Source organism: Haliaeetus leucocephalus, unplaced genomic scaffold (assembly GCF_000737465.1).
Source record: "Haliaeetus leucocephalus isolate CR32 unplaced genomic scaffold, Haliaeetus_leucocephalus-4.0 Scaffold240, whole genome shotgun sequence".
In the NCBI taxonomy this organism is placed as follows: Eukaryota; Metazoa; Chordata; class Aves; order Accipitriformes; family Accipitridae; genus Haliaeetus; species Haliaeetus leucocephalus.
This window is the reverse complement of record NW_010972676.1, coordinates 11,802,387-11,826,859: the sequence shown is the minus strand read 5'-3', so window position 1 is coordinate 11,826,859 and position 24,473 is coordinate 11,802,387. Positions and strand designations below refer to the sequence as shown.

The window sequence follows — 24,473 nt, the reverse complement described above, 5'->3', positions numbered from 1 at the left end:
CACTGGATTTCAGTGACCAAAGCGATCAGCAGGTGATGAGGAAATGCTTGCTTAGCCCCTGTCAAGGAAGTTAACTGCCTCCCAGATGGCCAAGTTTGTACTGCGTTTCTACGGGAGTTTTGCCACAGGTAAGGATCTTCAGATACATCAGGAGCCTGGGAAATATTAGCAACTTTTGAGATGAAACACAAATTCGTGGCTGCGTCCAGCAGGTGGCAAGCACAGCACACTGAATTATGTCTGAGACGGAGCTGCTTCTGCCAGGGGAAGCTCCTGATGCTGCTCAGCGTGTGCACACGTCTATATGAACAAAATATCATACAGATAAATGGCAAGCTCTGTCAGTCCTTCGTCAGCTTACTGAGTGCTGAGGAAGTGATACTGTTCTGGATGCTATTTATAATGCATGGGATTATTGCCATATTCATTTTTAACAAACAGCTGTCTTGCATTTAAGGATAGATACAAGCTAAATATAAAGCATTCTATATAATAATTTAACTGTGTCTCTAAATGACACATTCAGGTTTCAAATTGTGAGATACTAGCTTGCAATTAAATTAACTTAAACCTTTAATGAAAGAGCTTTTTTTTTTTAATGTAGCTTCAGAAGTTGTAGTGAATCCTCACAGTGCCTTGTAACACATGTAAGTAGAGATTGTTCCCGTTTTGCAACTGGAAGAACAAAAGCAGAACTGAAGAAACTTGCCTTAAAATAAGTGAATGAAAGAGCAGGAAGAGGCACAAGATTCCCAGACCTGGTTGTAGGCCCGTTTTTTTTCTTACAAAGTATTAAACTACAGAAATAACTTTTTTGTTGTGTTTTAATTTGAAATAATTTCCTGAAGTAAAAAATAATTTAAAATATTTGTGTATATGCAAGAGACTGATAATCAGAAAATACAGATAATCCAACCACTTGCTACCTGAGACAAAGCGACATTAGATTATAAATATTGCAAATTCTCAAGAGTCAAGTAATTGTCTACATGATACATGTAAAGTTTTGGATTTTTTCTTAAGTTTTGTTATGTCAAAAAGTATTTATGAACTCATTTATCTTTGAAGGCAATAAATGAGTGTGAATCAAGAAATATTTTCTGGAGTTCATTATTTGAGGTAAAATGACATATGAGGGTATCATTAGTTGAAACTTCCTACAGTGCTTAGCACCTTTCCCTCCTTGTTTGTATGGAGAGTTTGAGCCAGAGTTTTGTTCTGATTTATGTTTGTATAAATTTGAATTTGTTCCATACATATAAAACAAGGTTCTACAGGGAGCAAATACTCTAGGCTTAGTTTTGTATAAATGGAGATAAATTCTGGAAAAGCCAACAGTAAAGTTTGGTCTCAGATGTTTTGTGATGTTACTAAAAGCATTATTAGTTTAAACTGTAATATAAGCATTATCACGCTTTTACTTATCACAATGTGAGTTTATTAAATGTCCAGAAATTTGAAAAATTGAGTAGATTTGGTTAGTTGGGAATTTGTCTCATTGAGTGCACTGGCACAAAAAATGGCACAAAAATAGTTCGAAGTTTTCTGATCACCTCTGTCCCAGAACTCATGTTTTCAAATATAGACTATGGCATCAACTCCCTCCATAAGTAATGTTCTTCCAAGTCAGTGTGGCGTACCATGAGGAAAGGTTAAGTGAACCCTATTTTTCTGTGTGTGTGTATATATATGCTTACTTTTTTAAACTACTATAAAAATACCCAGTGGGATAGAAATGTCAGTTTATGAAGCAATGTTTGAAATCTATGAGTAGAAATATAAATCTAAAAATATATTTCTTCTATATTTAATAAATAAACCTGCATCTTATTGCATATATTATTATGAAAAAATGCCATTTAAAAAATGAAAAATAGTAGCATAAATCAGAATGAGACCAATTTCAAGGACCTTAAATTTCCATTCGAGTTTAAAATTGGGCCTCTATATATAGCATATATTTGAAAATATATTATAAATATGATATGACACTTATGTCATTAAAAAAAAAACCCAACAAAACAAGCAGTGTAGCTCCATCAACTCCTTGAACAAAATTTGGAATAGCTCATGTATGTGCAAAACAGGTCCTTCATAATTCATGTAATTTATACAAGCTTTTCCTTTAAAAATACCTCTGAACTTAAGGTAGTTTTCTCTACCCTTTGTTTGCAGTTCTGAGTAAATGGCGAGATGCTGACAGAAACTCTGACATGCCTGTCCACTGTTTATGTTGCTTTCAGTAAAGAAAAACAAAGTGAAGACCAAGCAGCCCTCTTCACAATGTAAAATAAAAGGCCACTGCTAAATCTTTACAGTATGATTTCTCTGTGGTGATCTAATGTTTCTGTAATGAGCAGTAAGCTGTCATGTTCAGGACTGCAGATGAATTTTGTCATTCTTGTTGCTTCGTTGACAAGGTTGTTCAAAAAAAGTATATTGCAAAACACATCACTCGGTGTCGAAAGACCCAGTAGTCTTTTTAGTGTGCAAGCGTATATTTTCCGGTGGCCGATATGAGAGAGAGCTCATTTTTGTTGTTAGGCTTGGATGTGCACTGACATTTGGTGGAATGTATTTTATTAGCTGAAGGAAGTACTTTTTAAAGTTTTTTCCAAAAAAAACATAAAAAAAAGGATTCAAACAGTTGTTAAAGTAAGCGATGCAAATGGTGAAGGGCATAGCCGTATCCACAATATCAGTGATTTTGCAGTCTGTTATAACATGTAATTGAATTAATACATCCAGAAAAGTGAACACTTGATGAGGAATCCAGGAAAAGAAGAAGAAAAATACTATTGCCACAATCATCTTAAAAATATCATCATTTCTAGTCTTATTTTTTTGAATTTGATATGCCTTCTTCAGGGTCTTCCAAATTAAGGTGTAGCTCGTTAATATGATCAGAAAAGGAATTAAAAAGCCCAGCAAATTTTTGGATAAACCTAACCCAACCCGGAGTGTTGTGTTATTGTTGTCATACCGAAAGCCGCAGACTGTCATGTTCAAGTTCTCAGCAAAGAATATATTACGGTGAATGATGACAGGCAAACTGGCCACACCAGCGAGAAGCCAGATGGCAATGCAAGTTATTCTGGCAACAAATATGGTACGTCGAATTCGGGACTTCACAGGGTGTACTATGGCCAGGTACCGGTCAATACTAAGGCATGTGAGGAGGAACACACTGGCGTACAGGTTGAAACTTATCCCCGCTGATGCTAACTTACATAAACAGTTGCCAAAAGGCCACTGGTACTCCATGGCTGTGTAAGCTGCCCAGAGTGGCAGAGTTATTAAAAAACACAAGTCAGCAAGTGCCAGGTTTAGAAGAAAGATGCTGGCTACTGTTTTTAATTTCATGTAGCAGTAAATGACAATAACGACCAGGCTGTTCCCAAATATGCCTATGATAAAGATGATGCTATAAACAGTTGGAACCATGACATAGATGTAACTGTGCCTTCCTGAAACAGGACAGTCAACGTGGATTCTTTTAATGGTTTCTTCAGTAGAGTAATTTGGAATCATCTTGATGTCTTCAGTTGTAACCTAGTTTCAGGGAGAAAATATGAAGTTTGCACCTAGGAGGGGAGAAGAGGAAGAAAATATTATTCATGACAGGGATTTAAATTTTTAAAAAGTTGTCAAGTTTTTGTGTATAACATGATGTATCCAATGTCTTTGAATTTTAAAATAAGCCATCTTCAAGTGTTTTCTCAATGATTTTCTATTTTAATATAGACTTCATTTGCAAAATAAAATAGAGGCAAGAATGTTAGGAGTTGGCCGAATGCTAAGATTCTTTTTAACATAAATGAAATCTGACAAACTTCTTCCAATAAACAAGGTTCCAATTTAAAATAAGACTGGTTAGTGAACATATGTTAAATATAATAATAGACTCAAAATAGCAGATAACTATAAATTCAGGAAAGTCTTTAGGTTATTTTCTTTCCATAAATAGGTGGTATATCAAATGAGCAAAGTTATTCACCTATCTCAAACTACACTTAAACACTCTGAATATTAGTTCATGCTGTAAACACAAGTGTAATGCATTAAGAAAATAAGTGAATTCAGATTAGGTACTCATTTTGATCTCTGATGTGAATCACCAGAATTTTTTTTTCTATACATTAAGCTTAAGTCTTTGAAGACACTCACACAATCTAGTGTTCTGTTGTACCATAAATAACTTAAATTTTCAGAAGTTACTTAGCTCCCCATCTGGCTTGGAACTATGGTATTTATCTGCTAATGAGAAAAAAAAATCTGTGAAAATCCAGACATGTGCTGATTTGTTGCACATTAATAACTGTAGAAAGAGTTTAAGAAGGGTGCAAGGGGGAAAGACAATTCATATTACTTTTCCAGTTACTGACAAAATTTATGTATCCAACAGTTGAAGTTGTAGTCTTAGCATATGAAAAATATTTCTGGACCGTATTAAGCATATGGCAGTAGTATGAAATCTTCTTTACAGGGCACCTGTCTGGTTTGCCAGGGCTTGTGTGTTCTGCAGGAATGATTTTTATTAATGACTTCTGACTCCAGGAAGCATGTAATATGCTGTAAGTGACTCCGGTACTAAATCTTTTCCAGAGTCTACAAATAGACAGTCTTCCCTCAAAAATAGTGGATATTTAAAAAAAAATAAAAAATTGATAGTTATTATTGCAGGGTAGTGTTTATTGCTGTCTGCAGGATCCTGACAGCTGTCAGCCAAACCTAACTTGTGCTGCCTCAAACATAGATTAAGTGAAATATACTGGCTTTAAAAAAAACAAAACGAACCCCCCAACATGTGTGTCCTTCCCCCCCTCCCCCAACCCTCAAACCAACCAACCAACAAACCCACCCCTTAAGATTGTAAAGTTACTTTTATATAGATAAATATACACACTCTAAGACCCTGGGCAGTACAGAAGCATTCAGAAAGAAAAGATGCCTGTCATGATAGAAATATGGGCTATGTTGTTATGGAGGTGGTTGCTCATTATTTGCATTGTTCAGCACTGACAAGTTAAGTGCAGAATGCTACTTGGTTAAGTGTTTGACAAGCTCTTGTTGGGAGACAAACTTTATTCCAAATGGATTGTCCTTTTAATAGTGAAGTGAGGCACAGATAGTCTCAGCAAAGCCCACACAGAAAGCTTGAAGCGGAGCCAGGAACTGAGCCCAGAATATGGGTTGCAGGCAGCATCTTGTGAGCAAGGTCACCCTTCGGCTCTCAATTTCTTAGCTTTTAAAAGACTCGATATTTCTCTGCCTTAGTTCTTGTTCTATTATATGTCTGCATTAATAAGTTGATCCATTTCCACAAAGCTATCAGGCTAATTTCAAGATTTAGGTTCTTGATAATTCTATGAAGTTTGGAATAGCTAGTTAAATGCAACTAATAAAGCCTTTGTCAAGATGTGCAATGTGACACCTCCCAGTCTCTCCAATTCATTCTGTGAATTGGTCTTGTTGCCTCAATTGGTACAGATACCTCAATGACATCAGCTATTTTTGCCATGTTTAAAAAGCTAAAAAGTCAAGCAAATACAGCTGACACAAAGAAACGTATGCCATTCTGATCACATGTGGCACTGTAACACATCCTGAGCAAAACTTCCTGGCTTTCAAACTGTGCTGAACCTAGAATATATGGTGTTTGGCTCTGTGGAAGGTCATGCTACTCATAGGACAGGGAGAACCACAATAAAAAGATTTCAGGATAAATCCTCTTATCTCATCCCTTGGTTGTGAAAGTGCCCAAGGAGATTTGACAATAACTGATAGGTTCTGCAACAACAGGGGCTGGCAATATTTGCCCTGTCCCAGCTACACGCTGGTGCTGCGTGTTCTATTCATTATCATAGCCTTTGCTCACTTATATACCCACTGAGCTTACAGCCCAGAACTTAGAAGTAAGAAACTGTAGTGAAGTCTCTACTAAGAAGACCACCACTGCAAATTAGACTTGCAGTAAAGTAGATCGGGGCCCAGTTAAGGCTGAGCAAGACCTTTCTTTGTAACTACATTAACCGATCGGTGGTACTATTTGGCAAGTGCATCATTCTCTGTGTGTACTAACTGGCAGAATCAAATTGTAGTCAAAACAAATGTAGCTGATTGACAGTGAATATTGCCCCTTCAATGGGATTGCTTCCATGCAGCGGTAGATGCCAAGGCACCTTTCTCACAGTCCCTTTATCCACCCCTTCAGTGTAGTGTGTTTTGTTGTTTAACTTCCCATTTCCCTTTTCTACCCACATGGTGGCCTGTACTTTTTCATGCCAGTAGTAGCTTTAGTTGATGTAATTAATAGCATATGTACTTTTAAGAAAGTGTAATAATGATTATATTACTTTTTCAGAAATGTGTTAAAATAAACAAAAAATAATGGAGTTGGGAAACTCATGTCTTGTGCTCTAAGGTACTGAATTCCCTGAGATTATTCTGGAGTGCTTGGGAAGTAAAAACGGCAGAACAATTCCCATAAAGAATCAGGAATTTGGTCAAGAAAGAGTATGATACTTCAGTTTATCTGTCTAAGACTAACCCTTCTGGAATTAAAGGTTTTGGTATAACACTGAAGTCAGTGGAATTGTGCAAAGGATGTGTTTGGCACGGTATTGGTTTTAAATTATAGTAAGGAATTAAAATCAATACATAAACAAACCCATCATTGTTTTCAGTAAATGAAAACGAAGCAGAAACACATAATGAGGTTGCTTTTGCATAAATAGATATGGACTGCCATATATATATTTGAAAACAGTTTGAGTGATGCTGTGAGAATGAACCTTGTAAGACCATTACATTTGAAGCACTGCAAATCCCAAGCTGAATTTTTAAATTTCCTGGAAATTTTAAAGTTTCAGAGATAGCCTCAGGTATCTGCTGCCTTGAGGACATCTGTAACTTTAGAGCATTAGGAAAAGCTTCAACACAGAAGAAGAAAGTAATTTGTTTTGGAAGGCGTGGGCCCATAGCAGTGCTGAGTGGCGAGACAGGGCAGCTGTGGTGGTGTGAACTCCTTACAGGCAATGCTTTCTTCCCTGTACCACTATCATTTTTGCTGTTATTCTCACTTGCCGCAGTTCACCTGCTTGTCGCAGGACCATGGTTATATACGTTTTCTGCAAAGCAGACACTTCTAGATGGGAAGTACTGCAGATTGTTTAAAAACATTACAGAAATAGATGGCTAGTACAGCTTTATGCTGCCAGAATTCACCAGAGCAGGTTAAACCACTGGCCAGTTAAATGCAAGTATTGAAATTGTGCACATTGATAATTCCATTTAAAGCATCTCAAATGACCTGAGTTAACGTAATGATAATTGGATCATTTTAAGGCTGATACACAAGGAGCTTTTTCTAAGAGGATTGAATTGATGTGACTGAATGGTGTGGCAACATCAATCTCAAAGCAAATTATCTGGCGAGCAGCAAACCCCTGTTGTATGTTACTGTCCTGTTTGACCTTTTATCTTTTTTAATTACAATGATTATAATAAGTCACTGATAATTAAATGCTTCAGACTACTCTACCAACTATTATTTACCACTCCATTCATTGCTTCTGTTGGGTGAACATCCATCCTAATTAAACTGCCTGTGAAAACAACAAGGAATGCTGAGCCCATGCAAGGTAAACAGCACTTTGCCTACTGAAAGATAAGATAGCCCTGACTGTGGCTTTCTGTGAGAACTTCATCAGCTATAAATAGGTAAGCAGGTGTCACAAGTCAGATTTTAAACGACAATGTGGTTTTGATATTTGCTTTGACAAAGACTAAATAAACTGACTGACCAACCCTGCCACAGTTTAGCCACCTCACCATTAGAAGATTTTTCTTCTTCTGATGGTAGGTGGATTATTTGCTTTTCTTACAAATGAGAAGATATTTCCATGTTGAAGAGGATGATGCATTCTATTTTTATATAAAATTATTGCATGGGGAGAACAGAGGCTGAAAAATGTTTGGAACAATATGTTCAATATATTAGTTATGTTTATTTCTTTCTGGTGGCATAAGCCTTTTTTCGTTTATCTTGAGAGTTTAGTCCCCTCCCTTTCCTAATTTCTTCTATCTTCTTTTTGTAATTGCTGAGAAACTAATGACACTTTCCACATGCTTTATTTCTCAGCTTTTTTTTTTTCCTATCCAGCAGAACAACCCCCTTTATCCTCATTGCCTTAATGAATATAATTTCTTCTACTTCATATGCCTACTTCAGCATCTTCTCTGCTTTCCTGGAGTTCCTGAACAGTACCACTCTGAAGCTATACGTTTACCTTTCTCCTAGCTCTTATTTCTGCTGCTCCTTCTATCATTCTGTATTTCCCACTCGTGGCTTTCCTAAGTATTTTTAGTCCAGAATCGATAGGTGAATTTTGGAAGGTGAGAGAAATGCAAACACTTGGGCAAATAAAGGCACGTAAATCAAACTATTGTGGCCTTGCAGTATGCGTAGGCCTCCTGTTACCACTGCCACTATCTTCCACAGGGGTCAGCATCTGACTTCATGGTAAATAACAATAAATCAAAATATTACTGAAATAGAACTGCAATAGGCAGTACAGGACCGGACCACTGTCTGTACATCAGTTCATGAGCACCAAGAACAGAAAGCAAGCTTCAGAAGGTCTGTATTAGTAACTGTCAAGCTGGCTGTTGCTTTTGCAATGTTGGATCACGAGGTGGTCTGACGTGAGAACAAACAGAATTTGCGGGATCTTGTACTGGCCTGTGCATTTTCATTTAATAGCTGTCCTCTTGGTCAGTCTTTCATGAAGCAACTGCCAGTCTGTTGAAATTGCTGTTAATTTTGTGGTGTTTGCTTTTTTTTTTTAACTTTAAAGTATTTATCTTTTTAATTCTCTAACCTATATGTGGATTCTTTGTGCCCTCCCCTTGCAAGAGTTGAAGCCTGTCTGCTTCATTTGTGCTAGCTCTATATAGCTGGAAAATGCCTGTGATCTTTCTAGGATCTGGTTCTTCTATAATATCAAAACTCTAAATTGCTTATTACTTATTCTGTGCTAGCCAAGGACCAGTTATTGCTACTTTGTAAATGTGAACTGTTTATGTACTCTGACCTTCTCTGTAAGAACTTCTCCGTATTTATTTCCTCCAGCATACTTCAAGAGAGTCTGTCCTTCTGTATGATGGCTTCATAGTTTATTCTGAAAAGAATGAACATTTCTCTCCTGTTTGTTTTCATAGACTACACTCATTAATTTTCCCTTCACTTTTCAAGTATCTTTCAACTATACTCAGTTTCAGTCATAGAATTTATGTGAGAAAAGGACAGATGAAAGCACTTTTTCCTCTGGGAAAAATCAATGCTTGTGGAATGACTGAACAGTGGAATTGGGGTGTGTGTGATTCCGAATGATCAGAGGGGAGGAAAATGTAAAGGAAAAGGAAAGTAATACAGTAAAGCACAGGGATATTTAAATCGCTTTGAAGTTTAACTCATACAATACATATTTCGACCACTAGAGGTCTGTATTTGCTATTTTAAAATAAGAGAATTGCTTTACTATATTCAAGTGCCACCACTTTTCAAAATATCCCTTCTTCCAAGATTAAGATGCAAACACAAGGCAAAATACCTATCATTGAACTTCTGCATTTATGTTAAGTATACTGTACCAGAGTGAACTATAAGTTTATTTTAGTATCTACTAGCCTATATCTAACTTCCTTTAGTCTAGTACATTCCCAGTTTTGCTAACCTTCAGTCCAATTCTTGCACTTGTAAGTCATGGAACAAGATCCTGATATTTTATTTTTTCAAAGACATATGCAGCTTAAACTCTCTAAAGTTATTAAGCCAAATTAAGAATAATATTTTTAAAGGGAGACTAGAAGAATAGTTTACTTTAAAAATGCAGATGGAAAAATAGTGACACCTACTCATTAGGCTACAAGATTATTTTAAAACTAACTAGGCATGTTGTTGATCATACAACTATTTTTCCAAGTATCAGCCAGGGAGTACTCTTGGAAGTAATTCTAGGTTAACTTGACTCAAATGTGTATTTTCCTTTTTGGAGGAAGATATTTTTATTGTTGAAAATGCCACTTCAGAATTATTTTTAATCCCCCCCCCCCCCCCCCTTTTTTTAAGTGATTTAAGGGATTTTGGAAATTGAAAGGCAATGTGAGCCTACACATTTTTTGTTATCCAGATAGTGATTTTTAGCCCTCAAGTGCTGTATGTATTTCATGAATTGTAAACAATTTCACAATTTGAAAACGTAAGCACCTTTAACAGCTGTTAGTGGCCCGCCCTTCTACTAATACACCTGGGTTTGTCATTACCCCTTTGGACAGTGTCAGTGCATGAGCTACTTTTTCAAATTCTTTATTTACCTAAATATTTCTCTAATGCTAGTAAGGGCAAACAGCTTTCAATCCAGATAGAGAAGAAAGGTTGTAAGTGTTATGGTGACGTGTATTTTATTGAAACTAGTAGAAGAGCAAAGTAGAACCAAAAAAATTGATGTTAACTCTATTGTCTTATGCCAGATAAGTAGAAATAATCAGTGTCTAGTCCTATATTTATGTCAAATAGGTTATACGGTGTCAGTATATCTCTATGCACTTAAGGAATGTTTGGGTACAAGCATATGATGTTTATATCTTGAAGCTGCTAAAAATAGAAGCATTTAGAGAGAACACAAGTGATATCTAGAGATAGAAAACTAGCAAACATTTGGCTAGATTTAAAATGCAGAATGAAGAAAACTAATCTTTCATATGCATGCTGAAGGACTCTGTGTTAGAAATGGATATGGCAAAAATTGGCATAAATGAAAGGCCACCTCTAAAACACTAATTTATGGGGCTGTGGAGTGATGAAAAAAATCTTCCAAATACTTTTTGGGGACATTAAATGCTTGATAATACTACAATGTAATATGTGACAAATTTTCTCCATGCTCTTTTTAACAGCCTACAGTGTAATAATGTCACAGTTGTAATTCTAGCAGTTGCAGCAGCAGTGAAAGTTTGGACTATTTTTTGCATATACTCTCATAGTACTTGCAAAGTCCAGAAACACTGGAAACATTTCTTCATGTTACTCAGTGCTTTGGACAAAGTTAACTCTACCAATTCCTTCCTCATGTATGGGTTTTTTTTCCCAGAAGTTGGGAAATCCTGATGTACATATTTCTATAAAATTTTACTCACAGATGTTAGTGCCAAGGAAAGATTGCTCAACTTCACTAGAGTTTCTCAACCTCACTAGAAATTTGTGGTTTAGTGAATGCTAATGAAGCAATGATTAAGGGGCTTTTTGTACAAAAGTTTGCTGACTGATCTAAAGAGCACTCATTATAGTTACTCAAAAGTCTTTCAGCTGAGAGTAAGCTTCAGTATTTTATTTCATAGGTTTCATTTTTTGGATCTTGTAGGTTTAGGTTTAAATGTTTTCTGGGAGCTTTTCCTTTATACACACATAATCTTGTGTTCTCTGCTGTTAAGAGGAGGAAAAACACTCTTGGGTTCAATACATGTAGAACTGGACTCCAAAACACTGAAGGATTAACCATTCTCAACATGCAGTGTGTTTATCCAATCTCTTGGGGAAGATCAGTGAGGTGGCAGTTTTAGAGATCACTGGTTCTGGCTTGACAGTGTACCCAATACTCCAGATATCTTAGATTTTTCTGCGTAATTTTCTGGTCTCTTCTTTCTTGTTTATCCATCAGAGCAATCTCTGTTTTCTTTCTCTGACCAAGGCTGCATGAATGTGTTGTAAACTCTCTGGTGTTTAATACATTTTAGGTATTGTATTTCCTTAAGAGATGTGAATATAAAATTATCCTCACGGCAGTTAACTTAAAACTGAAAAGATAACAAATTAAATAATGTAAAATATATTTCTAGCTTAATACTTCTAGTTCAGTACTTCTGAAACTAAACATTAAAACACTAAGCTTCAGAAAAGATCATGTCTGAGAGGTGAATCTCTGTGCGATATCCCCTTGTCCTAGACGCCTCAGTTGCTCTGTCTTGACAGGAATGAAGATCATCTTTTCCTTACCTAGGTTATTAAATGTATAGCTGAATTAGTTTTTAAATATGAAAAAATAATTGTTATAGCAGGAGGCAGTTGCTCTTCTTGTTTATACCACAGGGTAAAGAACTGCCTCTTTCTAAAAGAGGCTGAAGACGCTTAGATATATTAAGACTTTGAAATGAGGACATTAACTATGATCATCAATCCAGCATGGATTTTTGCACCTCTGTTCTAGACATTAGCTTTACCAAAAAGGATTGGTGTCCTCCTAGGAGATAAAAATGATCAATAGTCAGCAGGCTAACCTAAAGCTTATCAGGGACATGTCATCTCCTCATTGCTAACAATGTCATTCACTGCATATTAGTTGCCAGGAAAGGAGAAAAAAAAATAAAAAATCTATTTCAGACCAAGGGAAGACTAGAATTTCTAGGGGTTTCTGCACTGACATGAAAAGATTTTTGAAGGGCAACACAACGTAAGGTACTATTTTATTATGAATATACAGCTTACTGCACATTTGAAATTTCAGATTTGATGTCTGGTTATGTAGTATTTGGAAGTAGTATTTAGGGTATTTGGAAGTACCCGAAAGAGTCAATAGTTAACAAGAATTAAGCCATCAAGTCCCAGAACGAATAAAAGTGAGATTAGTTTGAGCTGTGAAAGGTTACATGCTGCACAGTTACTTTCTCTGAGTGATAGTAAATGAATGGATTAACACATTTCCTTTATTGCATCTGGAATTGCCTATATAAAATATAGTGTGCCCCATGTGATCATTTTTAATAAAAGACAGAAATCAAATTCAGGTTTGTTAAGTGCGAGTAAAATCATTTGATGAATTTTAAGTTTCTATTCTGATAGCTTAGTTCCATGGAATAAGAAGTTTTAAAGTATTCTTTTTTTATTACACAGCAGTGCACATCCTACACAAATGTAGCTTCTGGATACCTAACCACACACCTAAAATTTCTATTGGCATCATTATTTCCATATGGAATGAAGCATAAGCTTCTATTGTGAAATCCTCCAACATTAATTCTGGGCTTGATCCAGCTCTATATTTCAGCCTTGTACTAAAAAGGCTGTGTAGAGGCAAGAGAGAAAAAAAAAAAAGCTTACTGAAATAAAAAGTACTGCTGAAAGCCATTATCATGCCCTCTTCTAACAGAACAGAGATCAGATATGTGTGAGGTATCTTACCTCCTTTCAGATCATACATAAAATTGCAATTTGACTTACTGGATATTTCATATACCTAATAATCTGTCTTCAAGGTTATGCGGTCTTCACTGAAGCTTGTGGGTGCCTCCGTAAGTAACCAAAAATAGCAGTAACAACTGTTCTTCCTTCCCAGCTTGCAGGACAAATACTGTGTTCTATTACTGTGATTTCACACATGCTGAGCTTAGTAAGGGGTTACAAACACACTTTCCATGCTGTTTTGAGTATCATTGGTCTCCGGTCATTCTTATTTCTTGCTGGAGTGAATGTCTTTGTGCATCCAACACTGAAAGAGTTCTTAGTTTCACTGTCCAGATCTTCTCAGTATTAGTCAATGGTTTCACTGGTCCAGTAGAAGGTAGCTATTCACCTGGAGAGTGGCCTTTTGGGGGGAATAAAGGCTACTTCCACAAACTGCTTTGAATGCAAGATAGAGCCTTTCTCTTCTACTGCTGCTCAAAGACGAGACAATGTTCTGAGCAGCACAGAGATACATCTATGCAATTAGCTTGTTGCTTTGCTGGTTTTTAACAATATCTGAATTTATAAAGACAATAGTTTCAGCTCTAGATCAACTTGGAGGTCCCAATTGTGCCAAGAATTGCTGAGGCCAGAACTGGCTCCAACAGGAAGAAAACGTACTTGCACATAAAGAACCTTTGTAGAACGGAGGATTCTTAGTTTTTCATGACCATTTTGAAATTAAAAACTACTGAAAAGATGTCAATAAGATTATCAAACTGAGATCATTTCCAGTGCTCAAGGGAAGGCAAGTTTTCTGCATTTCTTTTCTTATTGGCATGATGTCATTCTTTGATTAAACCAGCTGACTTGTCTGTATTTCAGCCACTTGCTCTTTCTCTAGTTTCACTGAGGCATCAAGAAATTTGCCTTGTAGTAATGCTGGGGGGCTAGTCTTTTGATGGAACATTGTTCCCACTGTGAGCTTTTTATCTTTACAACTTCTTGAAAACAGGAAAGCGTGGAGTCTACAAATATCAAAGATTCCATAGCAGAAATGATGCATTTCAGTTATCTAAAATACCTGAAAGGATGATGCTTTAAAGTGCTGCTGCAAAAGGCACTGACTGTTTTAAGAAGTTTTTGCTTAGAAAAGCACATAGTTACCACATGCTTTTACCACGTAGATTTTACAAAGCTCCTGAAACTTGGCCAAACTTTGGGAAACCTACCCCCCACTGGAGGGGATGATGCAACTCCTACTGAGGTCACTACAGATAAGGTCAGGCAAATGCTGGAAATCTCACATGTAGATTGTTGCTCTTTTGGTGTTTTGTGAATAGTGATTTTCAAAGAAGCATGATTTTAAGGGCATGGGCAATGTGGAAGGTGCGGACAGAAACATTTTGGATGGGTAAAGGAAAGAAGGCTGGGCTTTGCTAAGGAACCCAAACACAAAGGTTTTAATGAATCAAATGTGGTGAATGAATCAGTGTTGGTAGGAAAGGAAGAGTTAACCCCTCTTTTGTTAAAACACATGAACATTCACATCACATGGAAGTTATTTTTATATAGCAGAAAGGAGAGGCTAGTGACCTCAGGAGTGCTACATAAATCTTTCTTTTGGGAGTCAAATTAAATGTCTATCTCTTTAGAGGTTATTATTTGCATTCTGGGATTTATCATTTGATGGTCACAGTTATGGTGTAAGTAATGTTTTGGGACCCTGAGAGTAACAGCTACTCATGTAGACTATGGCTTGTAGAACTGAGCCCCAAAATGTTAGTGTCTCATGGGGATTCCTTGCTCACAAACTGTTACTCTGTTACTGACCCCAGGACATGAGAGGGCACGTGTATTTATTGGCTCTTCCCCACAGTTTTTGCAGCATATAAATCTCTAACATGCTGTATTTTAATTTGAAGCCTAAAATATTAGAAATATGCATCACTTAACATGGCTGTTGGCCAGAGCAATTTCTGCAACAGATTCTTCTTCTACAGGGATTTGGTGCTACTCCCACAGGCAGCTGTGAGAAGCAACAGGTACACAGTTCACTTTTTTTCTAGACTCCCCTGCCTCCCATGATGAAGACTCTCCACACTCTCAGCTTTATTAACTGAGATGAGTCAATGACAAAGGTAAATGGTTATGTCTTTTTGTTTATTATGGGTAGCTGTGCTGCAGTATAATGTGTGTGAAATGAAACATATTGTGTCGTGAAACCTGGGCCTCTTCTGCTTTTTTGGTCTAGGGAATAAAAAAATGTGGCAAAGGATAACACGTCTCAAATTCCGTTAAGAATGTTAAAATAACAAAATGACATATGGCATTAAAGGATGGAAAATAAGTACAATAATAGGGAGGCAGGAAAAAAAAAGAATTAAAAAAATCAGGATAGCCAGATAAGGACTGGCTATAAAAAGGGTATTACAATTTACTCTGTGAAAGTCCAGATACTGAGTGAGGTCAGTAAAGTATATGCTTACCAGCTTCTGGATAAAAACAGGTAAAATTTACATAAGTTTAAACTCTTGGTTATATTAGTGGTTGTTGATAATTTAGCACAAAATGGCATTTTAGGCATCTAAATTAGAAATTATAATGTTCTGAAATGGTTAATGCATGACTGACATGCCCACAGCAATATGCAATCACTGTCAGAATCTTCTGTCTCTGGCAGAGATCACAACAGAAAATGGAATGGAAAGGCCAAAGCTGCAATTGTTTCACCATGAACCGAATCATCTACTTCTGGGAGAAAAGGATTTTTCTGAATCTAGGTGCAAGTGCTTTGGCCTTTTTCTGTTTCACAGCTTTACTGTGAAAGATGCAACTCAATCAGTGGTGTTATTAGTATAAAACTACTGAAAGTGATGTTTTAATTAGGTTTCTGTTGCCTCCTCTAGGGAAAGATGTTTGTAGGAAGAAAGGTAGGGGGACACAGCTAATAACTTTGTAGACAAAGATGGGCAGTGATTGGACTTCTTAGTGGTACTTCAAGTTAGTCCAAATAGAGGCTTCCTTGCTTTGTCCTGGTAGTTTAGTTTATTCAGAGGCCACAGTGTCATTTGCCTACTCTCCTGCAGTCATATTCTTCCTCTGCTAAGCCAGAAGATGCAGAGGCAAAAATGAACCGTATGTATGCAGCTTAAGCTCCTGAACAACCTTCCTTAGTTAAAAGTGAGATAATAACATGATGAACAATGAACTCTGCAAGATAACATAACTTCTGCTTTTCTGGTACAAAGAACTGCCTTTCTGTACTTTCTTGTAAAACAGTAAGAAAGGTGCTACAAGAGAGCTTATGTACATAGATTTGCTCCAAGACGTGCAGCAAATCAGCAACATTTTGACATGTATTGAAACATTCTGATGTGTGTGAGGCCTCACCTATAAACTAATTCTTGAAAGGACATTTTCCTGCCATTAAGCTAAATCACCAGGGTGGAGCCATGATGCACCTAAGAGCTCTACAGGCCTTTTCTTTTTACATCGCCCCCCCGCAAAAAGAGATGGCAAGTGTAAATTAATAAATAAGTTTTAGAAATGCATTGTGCAGAGCAATATAGTTATCTTCATCTGCAACAATGGCTAATCTGTCAGAGAGTGGGAGAGAAAAGAAACACTTAAAATTCTCTGCTTCTACTCCAGAAATGGAGAGACCTTAGTCAAACAGATGTGTTCCACTTTTTAATCTAATGGAAATTAGACAAGTTGGCAGAGAGTAGTTCGAGAGTAGTTCATGTTGCACATTGTTATCTAAAAAGACTTTCCCTCTCTAAAAACCTGTAACAAATCATATCCCTGTTTCTTACCTATCACCAATGTGGTTAAGGTGCCTGATAAAAGCTTTTGCTTTGAGTAATGAAAACATTAACTGAAAAACAAGCACACGTGCAGATGCAGCTTGTCTATGTAGACAGAGACATACCAGTATCACTAAAGTATCTGTTATGTTAACTAAACCAGCTAATGTGGAAGTTGTACCACTACATTTCCAATACTGTGGCTAGTGATTTCCACATAACTTCCTGCTAGTCAAAGTGTTATGGCTCTGGGGAAAACAAACCTCACATTGAACACTTTTCGTTTTGACTTCATGCTGAAAAATAGTGTTTGTCTTACTGGAGAAGCAAAACCAAATGTATTGTGGATTCCTGTGCAAGAAAATGGATGTTAGATTTCAACACCTTTGTTCAGAGGAAGCTTTGTCTTCCATGTGTCATAATTCAGCAATACATAATAGGATTTGGTTCACTGTGTCTGATTGAGACACTTGATTACTTTTATATAATTAATTTAGATATCCTTACAGTGGGAAAATATCACACAATGGCAATACGCCTCAGAAAAGACTTTTCTTCCTTAAATGAGAATGTTAGGAACAGCCTGGAGGGAAAAGTTAAAAGATTAAAAGCAAAAGATCAGCATGGAGGCTTCTTAATGAATACCTCATTAGGGTCAGAAAAGGGGAACCAAAGGCAGAAAGGAAAGAAAACAGTATGAGTAACTGGTAAAGCACAAGAGTTTATTCAGACAAAAAAAATCTTTTAAAATGCTAATGCAGCTAAGCCCAAAAGAAGTTAGTATCATTGTAACTGTTAGTAAGTATAACACGGAAAACAGAGGCCCAATTGTGCTTTTACTTGCACAACACTCCTGTTAAGGGCAGATCATTATGAGGACTAGGAGAAAATTTGAGTAGCCAAATATAAAGACAAGCAATGTATTTGTGGTTTTTGTACAAGTCAGTTGGACTAGTGAGGTGCTACAGGGTTAATCAAAGAGAATAAAAGGTCAAATACAGACACCTTAATCCATGTCAGTGTGAAAGGTATTATCACCCATGGAAAAAACAAGATACAGTCATCCTTAGTGCTTTGTCTGGAAGGCAGCACACTTAATAGAATGATAGCAAAAGAGATGTTCTGCCAGATTTGTACAGCTTGTTTCCTGTTTTTTTCAAAGTGAAATTTATTGCTTTATTTTGAAAATAAAATTCATTAGTGAACTCTCTTTACTGTCCTGGCTCTGAGATGTTCCTCGTCAGTACTGAGGACCAGCAACAGAGGTAGCAAAACAGACAGCTGTTACAGCCAGAGTGCGAGCTAAGCTATGATGCTGTGAATCAGTGCATCCTCAGCAAGTACAGTCTTGCTTCTTAAGCAAACATAACTGCACAGATGCCCAGAAAGGGTAGTGCTGTGCCCTCCAAAAGGCGCTACATGAGCTTTACTTTAGTGCTAGGAAAATTACCAATTGAGCTGAGCAAATGCTTGGATGTGTGGCTGTCCTGTATTGACATGACTTCTTTTTGATGGTATGTTTAAGAACATGGAACAGCATCATAAAATGTATTTCAAGGCAAAATATTTTTGAATGCTTTTCCTTCGAAGTGTTTTTTAGGAAGTACATGGGTAAGGAAATACCTTTTACCTGAAATAAAGACTGATTTGAGAAAAAAGAAAAACTGTAATTGTGTTATAATGGTAAGCTGCTAATAACAAAGCCAAGAGGAAAGCAATAAAGACAAATCTAACAGCAGAGCTAGAGTCCCACTTTGAAAACATGTTGATTCCTGCCCCTGCTTTCCATTTCTGATTGTTGTACATTAAAGAACCTGAGGAGGAAGGAAATCCTGAGCAACTTGAGTGGTAGCAGACTAGCTCTTCAGCTCAATGTACCTCATGGGGGGGGGGGGGGGGGGAAGGAAAATTGTATAAATTTTTAGGCTTGGGTAACAAGAATGAGGGGAGAAAGGAGAAAAGATGAAAACGAATATGAGTTTATAAAAAAAGATGAAAAGGCAACATACATCCTATAAACTTGGACTGGGAGGGACGTGCATGGTTCCTCAATAAACAAGTTCAGGCTACATCTTTGTACACTGTGTGCTGCCTGCTTCAAGCAAAGGGTCTGGCCAGGCTGTGCTGATGCTAAAGCAAGGTAAAATGGAGGGTAACTGCCAACAGTTTTTAGGGAAGTCAACTAGTGCATTTCTCTCCCTTGCTAAGTCCCCCAACATAAAAGTGCAGCTGTTTAGTGGTTTTCTGGAATATTTTACTATTTGCATGGGTCCCTCTGAACTAGAAATGGTGAGGCACAGTACTCTCATTCAGTGTATCCCTCCCAATTTTCAGAAAACTGAGGGGACTCAGGAATGCTGTTTTATTTTCTACTTCTGCTCCTATACTTCATCTACTGATTATTAGACTCTACTAGCCAATGTTCTATCAGTAACTGACAAACTTGTATGAACTAGAAGTAAAGAAAGGATAGGTGAATTAGCTGAAATCAGGCGTTTGGTTAAATCATTCTTTGTTCTGGCCGGAAATCTAATTACAGCTTTCACCTCAAACAGTGAAATACTGTCTAAATATTGACCTTGCCCAAATTCAGTACCAGTTTCTTTAGATATTGCCAGTTACCTTCTGCTGTAGCCTGCTTTTTGTCTTGTCTTCAATCATGCCACTCACTGATGCATTGCCAATCTGATCTCACTTTCCTGCTGTGAGGTTGTCTTCAGTTATTACCCATTTTCTGTGCCTACAAGAGAAATGCTACTCAACTACAATAAAAGGAGGTAAACACCACAAATAGTAACCAAGCATTCTCACTAGCGTTGTTATACAGCAGATACCTGGACAGTTTTGCTATCAAACAAAAACCAAATGGAATGAAAATTGTGAAAGACACCTGACAGCCCAAAATCTGTAGTTCTTTCAGATGATGGTGCAACAGAGAATACTAACAGCATGCCATTTGGAGCATGATATTTTCCTACACTTAGTTGCAATTTACTTTGAAAGCTCAAAGTAATTTTAGTATAATCCATCATTTATCTGAAGATAAGGCCATAAATGATTAGACCAGCCATTCTATTTCATATGTGCTTTGTCTCAAACAATCCCAGCTGTAACTCTTTTCACTTGTTTGTTACAGCTGAGGTAAAAAAATTAAGTATCATAACTCCCCTTGTTTGTCAGATTTGTTAAATTCCCTAAAATGTTAAAAAATGACACAGATTATTCTAGGGTACACTTTTTTCTTTTTTTTTTTTTTTTGCAAAGGGTAAGTTTTAGAAGATTGTATAGAACATGGTATGAGTGCTCTGAGTACAATGACTGTCTATAGCTGAAAGTGGTCTTAAGAGACAAATTTGTTGATGGAAAGGGAACTAAAAGAAAAATTGTAGTTAGCAAAAGCTTACTGGCTTGCTTTTCATTGCAGGGTTTTTAGGACCAAAAGGAGGAGACAGAAAATGATACTGTGATTACTAACCTTCTGTGCAATAGTGGCTGTATGTAAGAACTAAACAGCTCTGCTGGAGCCTTTCTGATCTTCAGGCTCCAGTGTTTGCACCTCATGCATGAGGTTTACACACCTTTAAGCTCTAAGAGTAAATTATGTTGCTGCCTACTCACACTCTCCAATGTATTTGAACTTGCCTTGTGTATATATGCCAAAATTTTAACTGTGCATAAAATTTTAATTCCAGATAAGTAGCTGAGGTTCAATTCTCACCAATAGCAACCTGTTTATTCCTGTTAGCACCGTGGAAACTAATCAATCCTACAACAGCAAAAAGAACAAAACAAGTCTTCCCTCCACTTTCCCCTCCCTTCATCAGTGATCCACATTTTCCATTTTGTTTTCAGAATTCCACAAGATCTCTAAAAATGTCTCTTTGTGACACTCTGCAATTTTATCTTTCCTAGGTTCTCAAACCTGATCCTAACAATGCAGAGGCTGACTTCTTAAAAATACCATAGTCTCCCTTAGGATGAACTGTAAAAAAATCAGAACTGCTATCCAAGAATACTGCAAAATTGTTAATCAGTGTTTGAGACGAACACATGGTAGAAGACAACATCTGTGTCACTGTACTTCCGCTGGAATTGTTGCACAACTGAGAGCACGAGGCACAAACATTAGCAGTAAGCTAGAAAAGCCTTGAAAACTGAAACAAGATTACCCAAAGGCTAGAGATTTAGCTAAACATGCAACAGAGCCTACAGTACAGGTAAAGTGCTGTGGGCCGGTAGTGGCCAGGCTATACCCTGACCCAGTCCTCCCAGCTGTAAATCTTACCATGCTTGCAACTCTGATTCTGAGATTATACTTCTCTTTCTGGAGGGAGATGATGGTTGCTGGGTTGCCAGCATTACTGTCAGAAATAGGCGAGGGGTTTATTTTGCTTTGCCGTCCAACTCCCTTTCCCCAGCTTAGCCATTTGGCCACTTTCTTTGGCACATCTAATATACTGCCCAAGCAGATCTATTCATATGCTGATGAATCTTGATAACCCATTTCCCCAACTCAGCTTTAGGTATAACATATCCAAATTAAATTTTAGTCTATTTCTCCTCTTATTGAGGTGTCTCCTTGAAGATAACCACTAAATTCAGCTAAAAAAAGCACAAGATTAACTATGTAATGTGAGTCAGACATAGTATTTGATTAAAATAATGCATAACTACCCATGTTCTCTATCCAAGCCAAGACAGAATGTGACCTTTTATGAACTCACCAAGGCAAAAAAGTCAACTTGAAGTGTGGGGAACGCAGATACATGCCAACCACTCAGAAACAACTGAATGCTGCTCACAGTGAGACATTTGGGCAGTAACAGCCACAGGACAGATTATGAATGCTCCTGGTGATGCTATTAGCTTCTGGACCTCAAGAAGGTCCAGAGAAAAAGGAAAGGTAGTGAGCAAATGAGAGTAATTTGTGACTGCTTAAACCATTTTCAACTAATATTATGCTTTTGCATAAACAAGTGTTTAACTAGGACAGTGTAATGAGAGTTTGTAGTTTATGTAACTTTAAGTTACCTTATTAATTACTGGAGTTGTAGTAAGCTCCAGTAGCACTGGAGCACCGTAGGCAGTGCCAGAGATAAATGTATTCCTTTAACAAACATGGAGGATAAAATTACCACAGTGCAGAAAACTTAGGAGTGTAGGAAAATGCAGTGAGTGTCCATTATCTGAAATAAAATTTTTAATGGGAATTAACTCTGACCATACATCTCCATGTCTGCAAACACAGTCCATACGTTTCAACAGAATTATTCTAGAAAGTGTAAATAAATCACCAAGTTTACGTTCTGCCTCTGCCTCTGTTTTTATAGTACTACAAATAGCAAAAAGAAATGAGATACATTTTCAGATATTTAATACAATTAAAGATAGTATTATTCAGTGGGTAACACAAATACAAATCATGCATCTTCTTGTTCTAAGTGGACTGTAAAAAGCAGGTTGTGGAGTTGTGACATTTTAATCTGGAAGGCAGCACTCCCCTTGCTTCTGCAGTGCTATGGATACTGGCATTTCAGGCTGGTATTTACTGCCTTGTAAACCTGTAACTTCTAGTTGCAGTTTGCACATGCTGTCCAACCCAAGCAAAGGTACTGTTTCCAAGCAGGAAGGCAGGACACTTCACACCAGCGGAAATGGGCGCACTTCTGCTCTCCTCCAGTGTGAGAATTAACTCTGTTTCCATCTACTACCTTGACAAAAGTAAGGCAGAATGAAACCAACTATATTCAAATTTAATGATAAATGTGACTTCTCTTAATCATACAGGACCACTTTGCTTTCTCAGTTTAGCCACATAAATGCGGAAGCACTCCATAGTTGTACTGATTTTGCTACGTAGTTTAAGTTGTAGAGAGGAAAAGTGTACAAAAATACCATGTTCCTGCTGGAAAGGCATACAGTTAAAATTCTTAATAGATGAGTGAAAGCTTAATTTGTAGGCACTTCATCGTATTTTTGAAAGATGCTGTAATATAAAAGATTATAGTGGCAACAAGCAAAATGGACTGCCATAGTCAGGGGTGTGAAACATTTGTCTGACACTATAACACAGCTGAAAGAGCCTTTCTACATCACCATGGTAATTACCTGCTTCAGGCCATACTCAATCCTCCTATTCCGGCAAAAATCTAATCATGTTAGTGGTGTGGACTCATGCAAGTGGAAAGAGATGTGCCCTCCTAAACAAAAATCTCTCTTTACCCTCATCCCTTTTTGGGGCTTGTGAATTCACTGAGCCCATCTACTAGCCTGTCCCATGCTATGCAATGCAATCGAAACAAGTATTGCTACTTATGGAAGTGATGGAAATTTACAGTGAACTGTAGCATGCTCTTGACAGAATCCTGCTGTTGCTTATTGCCATACATCTCATTAATTTTAGTGGGTTTGCAGAAACATAGAAATGGGCATAACCGAATCCTGCAAATTTACTGCTTGTACATCCTGTGATCCGATTGACTTAGTTACTGATATGGCATTCGACTTTCTTGGAAGAATATAGGGCTTGTGTGCCCATAAATAACTGATAACATTTTAAATCTTGTAATGTATGAAGAGAGGGAGGACAGTAAATATGTTACAGGATTTCACCTGAAGATTTTGAAGAACTCCAGTCCAGTTTCATTTTTAAGAGTCTAAGCTAAGTTTAGCTGGCTGGCTGATGCTGGGGGGGCGGGAGGGACACACACGGACATTTTAAGTTTTACTAACTAAAATTTAATCTCTGGTTACAGACTACTTCTTTTTTTTTTTCTGTAGAAAAGGGGTAAGTCTGGTTTTGGAGAGAGTATGCTACACAATTTTGATTGGCAATACTAGTTGCTAACTAGTGAAGTTGTATTGCCTGATAGACTGAAAAACAGAAGCGTCCGCACAAGTCCCCAAAATCATCAGCATTGCCTTTAGTGATTTTTGATTCATTTATATCATGAGCTTAGCACAGTAATAAAACTTCCAAGTGCTCATCTGATCTTGACCAGAGAAAAGAAGGCTGTCCCTCGGAGGCTGTTGGGAAGAGCCGTGACGGCGTGGCGTTACTGCTCCGAGTGCTGTGCCTTCTGTCAAAGGGTGCCTTTGCTTTATCTTCAAACTGTTGACAAGACACGAGAGCTCACGCACATGGCACGGCTGTGAGTCTGTGGGACATCTAGCCCTCTCCAAAATAATTATGTGGTACGGGCTTAGCGAGCGAGCCTCGAAGGGCAAGCCGGGGCAACGGGGCTTACGTGCCCGTCTTTTGTCCGGAACCGAGACTTCCTCTGCCAACTTCACCTAAACAAAGTATAAATTCAGCGGGAGGCCGTATCAGAAACCACGAACGCTCTCCTTCTCCCGGGGCCGGGCAGCGCGTTCCCGCTGAGGGGTAGGCGAGCAGCGGCGCGACGGCTTGCGGCCGCCCGGGCTCCAGCGGCAGAGCCCGCGGC

General features: G+C 37.6%; 1 protein-coding gene across 1 annotated transcript; it reads right to left on the bottom strand.

Moving 5' to 3' along the window:
* Positions 1-2,181: 2,181 nt before the first annotated feature.
* Positions 2,182-23,230, bottom strand: AGTR1 (angiotensin II receptor, type 1). Its single transcript, XM_010568361.1, has 2 exons — positions 23,137-23,230; positions 2,182-3,584 (listed from the first exon to the last, which is right to left on the bottom strand). Exon 2 carries the CDS (start codon positions 3,529-3,531, stop codon positions 2,452-2,454), a length of 1,080 nt encoding a protein of 359 aa, XP_010566663.1. The 5' UTR covers positions 3,532-3,584; positions 23,137-23,230; the 3' UTR covers positions 2,182-2,451.
* Positions 23,231-24,473: the final 1,243 nt, after the last annotated feature.